The 4,477-nt window shown below is 44.1% G+C and overlaps 1 protein-coding gene across 1 annotated transcript in view; it reads right to left on the bottom strand.

Annotated features, from left to right (window-relative positions):
- LOC139209356 (plexin A3) overlaps positions 1-3,428 on the bottom strand; it is a 38,859-nt gene extending 35,431 nt beyond the window's left edge. The window contains exons 1-2 of the mRNA XM_070839017.1: positions 3,360-3,428; positions 2,199-2,339 (exon numbers count right to left, since the gene is read on the bottom strand). Of these exons, the coding sequence (XP_070695118.1) occupies positions 2,199-2,339; positions 3,360-3,428 (210 nt within the window). The remainder of the gene's footprint in view (positions 1-2,198; positions 2,340-3,359) is intronic.
- Positions 3,429-4,477: the final 1,049 nt, after the last annotated feature.

Below are 4,477 nucleotides of genomic sequence, written 5' to 3'. Positions count from 1 at the left end.
AAAGTGTCCAGAAACATGTTTTATCTGTTTGTTTCTCTACGTTTGGTTTGTTTTCGTAGTTCTTTTCTAATTTCAGTCAGTTTATCGGTGATTGTGGTTCAGCTTGTGCTCACGGTCGCTGACAATACAGGAAATGACATCATCAAAGAGTTTAATGAAAACATTCATGAGGAAAAGCAGCGAGAGAAGAAGAAGAAGCTCAAACTGTCGATCATCAGCCACAGACAAACACAAACGTGAGTCTGAGCCTTTAATTGATCCTCAGTTCTTTATTATTGGGGTTAATGTGTTCAACTGACTTCTGATTGATTTTTTGGTTGTAAGGCCACAACGTGACACTGAAATCATTCCCACGTCACTTAGTGTGTGTGTGTGTGTGTGTGTGTGTGTGTGTGTGTGTGTGTGTGTTATCTCTGTGTGGTTTGGTGGTTTTCCGCTGACAGTAACACAGCCTGAGGCCTGAGTGTAACACATTTGTCTTGATTTCTAAGACAGTTACTCTGTGTGTGTGTGTGTGTGTGTGTGTGTGTGTGTGTGTGTGTGTGTGGTATCTTTTACCCATAAGTCACTGCAGCCGGGGGACAGTAAACACAGTGAAACACAGTGGACACTCTGTCTGTCTCTGTCTCATTCAGACATTCACAGATGAATACATCCATTGTAAAACACACACACACACACACACACACACACACACACACACACACACACACACACACACACACACACACACACACACACACACACACAGGGAGTCTTGTCTCTTCTCTGACCTCATTATCAGCTCTTTTTTTTAAAGAAACAGTGACGCTGTATCTCCTCTCTGCCAGACTTCATTTAAAAAACAGCCGATTCTGCAGTTTTCATTCTCACAGTTTCACATTCACACACTTCGCTCCCTGCACTGATGCGCACAGTTTAAATTGCGCAGACAAATTCATCTGCTTTAAAAACCCACTGGATGTTAGCGTGAACGAATCACACATGAAACACGTGTCGTGTTTTTGTCTCGTGTGAAATTCTAATAACCGTGTGCTGTTTAGTGAGTTTCCCCTGAGGTTCATGTGAGTGACGCTGTGAATTCACATCTAAGCTGCGTTTGGATCATTTCACGTGTCAAGTTTTAGATCTGATGACGTTAAAAGATGAATTTCACGTGTGTTTCCTGTAAACTCCCTTCGCACCGTCCCGTTTCCCAGCCGGCAGCTCTGATTGGCTGCCGGAGCCTTCAGGTGAGAGTGTGTGTGAGTGTTTATGTAACACTGCAGAGAAACAGTGTGCAGGACCGATCTCCCTCTGTGACGCCGTGACTGCACGGCCAAAAGTCTGTGGACACGTCAGCTGGAGATCTGAGCCCCTAAAGGTCCAAACCACCAATTAGATGTTCATCTGGGACATCATTCTCTGAAGAGACGTCAGAGACATCAGAGACAAGCAGCTGTTTACTGACATCCACCCAAAAATACCTAAATATGAACATTAATCTGTGTGTGTGTGTGTGTGTGTGTGTGTGTGTGTGTGTGTGTGTGTGTGTGTGTGTGTGTCATCAGCTGCACAGGAAGTAACAGTTGTTGAACTCAGCTCTGCTTCCTCTCAGTGGTACAATAAGAGTTTTACCATGGGACAGGACACACACACACACACACACACACACACACACACACACACACACACACACACACACACACACACACAGAAACACAGTGTGTATCGTGGCGCCAGCTGAGCAATATTCACATTCACAACTTCCTGTCTGCAGATGTTAAAACAACAGCATTCATATTCCACACACACACACACACACACACACACCCTTGTAAAAAAACTGCAGTGCCTCAAGATAAACTGATTTACTGTACTGTGTGTGTGTGTGTGTGTGTGTGTGTGTGTGTGTGCTCCCCATGTTAAAACGGTGACTGTAGAGTATATTTTTGTATTTTAATCATCAAAAAGGCATCAGAACTGATTTAAAGCCAATAATAAACCTTTCCTTGTTTTCTCCACCTATTAAAAAGACTCAATGCAGAACTTCCTTTGGAAATCTGATGATTCAACATTTCTTGAACAGTCTTTCCTTTCTGCAGCCGTTATTTTCTATGTCCATAAAATCCAAGTCAGAATTTCTATTCGAAAGCTGCTTATTTCATTCAGCACGTCTTTCTCATGTACAGTCTGTGTCTGTAGTGTCTATACTTTACCTGTCTGTCGCTCAGCAGATAAATAAACTGATGGTCTGGACTGAACACCATGTCTCTCAGGATCGGCTTCCCTTCCACAACCGTCACCGTCTCATACAGCAAAGCATTCTGGGCCGGCGGTGTGATCCCATCCACACGGATCTGAAACACACAAGGGGAACAACACGTTAGCTTGATGCTAAAAGTGCCATTTAACACAACATGTGCTAACGAGCTGGAGGATCACACAGAAAGCAGAAAGAAACAGTGGGAGGCGGAGACGTCAACACACAAGACTTCCATTCCAAATATAAACATTTAGTTTCTTGATTGATTCCTGTAGAAAACAAACTCCAGAACATGAAACCTAAGACATTTTGACGAAGGGTTTGGTGTTTTGGAAAATTCGGCTTGTGCAATACTGACTTATTGTGTAAACTTACACATGATCCACTAGATCCACTAGATCCAAAGCTTCTTATGACCTTTAGGAACCACCGTTTGATGGCAGGACACTTAAAGGGAGCTTTGGAGCTGTGATCTCTTGGAGAAGCTCGGTTCTCATCTCGTTTTCAAAGCCAAAGCACACACAAGACTTCCATTCTGAATCCAGTCGTTTAGTTTCTCTCTCGCTCTCTAACAAAAACACACATCAGAAAACAAACCCAGACTCGTTTCTGCAAAACGTTTCGGTGTTTTGAAAAATTCGGCCTCAGTGGTGACGACCAATCAGGTGTCATGTTTCAAAGAAAAGCTAAACTTTCTCCCAGTGAAACCAGCAACAATCCAAACAAATGGAAGCTGGTAGACGACAAGCCCGTAACCACGGTAACCGCACACATCAAAGCTCTGTGCAGCGTCGCAGCGCTCAGAAAAAAAAAAGTGAGTTTCATCGCTCACTTTTCATCTGGTTGATTAAAGGAAAACATGAAGTGAGAACTGTGAGGAAGCAACACACACAACTCTCTTTGGTGTTTGTCCCACAAAGATCTCAAAGGACAAAGTTATGGACGAATAAATCACCAACAATCAGCTGGATTCATCCTCTGAGGACCACGAACGGCCACCAGAAAGAGGAGATGTCTCACTCTGAACAAAAAATGTGGGACTGTTTCTGATCGTCATGAAAACAGACTCCATTTTAGAGACACAAGGATTAGATTTAGAGTGGAGAGGAGGGACGCTGGTGATGATGGTGATGATGATGATGGTGATGATGATGATGGTGATGATGATGATGGTGAAGAACATGTATCTGTGAAGGTGTAAACACAGCGGAGGGGAGAAGAGCAGCCTGAAAAATGTGGAACGACTAAAATAAGATTCCCCAAATCTCCCCAATATCCCCCCTCCCCCCATCCACACCCCCACCCCCCCACATCTGACCCAGAAAAACACCACAGAGGAAGAGGGGGGCAGAGGGGGGTTCAGGGGAGGGAGAGAGGAAGGGGGGAGATGGAGATGGAAGAGAAAGCATGAGGACAGAAGGGAGGGAGGAAATGAGAGATGAAGGAAAGGAGAGAGGAAGTGGGACCAAAAAAAAGCAGATAGAGGTAAGGAAAGGTAGCAAGGAGAGGAGGTAGGAGGGAAGGAAATGAATTAAGTAGACAAGAAAGAAAGAAAGAACAAAGAATGAAAGGAAGGAAAGGGGTGAAGATAAAGAAAGGATAGAAGACAAGGAAAGGAAGGAAGAAGCATGGAGGGATGGAGGAGTAAAAGAAAAGGAAGAGAGGAAAGAAGGAAGGAGGAAGGAAGGAAGGTAGTGAGTAAAAGAAGGAAGGACATAAAGAAAAAACAAAGAAAGAAAAGATGAAGAAAGTGTGTGTGTGTGTGTGTGTGTGTGTGTGTGTGTGTGTGTGTGTGTGTGTAGCTCGTCAGCTCTAATTAAGTCGGGCTTCTTAACGAGCAGACAGCTAATTAACACACACACACACACACACACACACACACACACACACACACGGTGATGAGGCAGGAGGTCTGACTCACAACAGAACCCACAGTTACACAATCCTGTTTCACGGAGACACACACACACACACTCTCACACACACACACACACACACACACACGGCAGCAGAGTGAGGGAGGAGACGGTAAAGTAGGACACTGCAGCAGACAGCGAAGGCAACACGCTGATACAAGTTTCACAGAAATCTGAGCTGTGAGCGTATTTAAAGGTTTAATCCGTCAGTTTTCTGCGGTGAGAGATAAACTGGACCAGATCACATGACCAGAATCAACAGAAACACCAAACTCTGTGTACAAATGTGTCACTTTTATTTCCTGACATGTTTTTT

The sequence above is a fragment of the Pempheris klunzingeri genome, chromosome 11, assembly GCF_042242105.1.
Source record: "Pempheris klunzingeri isolate RE-2024b chromosome 11, fPemKlu1.hap1, whole genome shotgun sequence".
NCBI classification, from domain to species: domain Eukaryota; kingdom Metazoa; phylum Chordata; class Actinopteri; order Acropomatiformes; family Pempheridae; genus Pempheris; species Pempheris klunzingeri.
The sequence above is the reverse complement of the archived record's forward strand: the minus strand, read 5'-3'. Positions and strand labels throughout refer to the sequence as shown.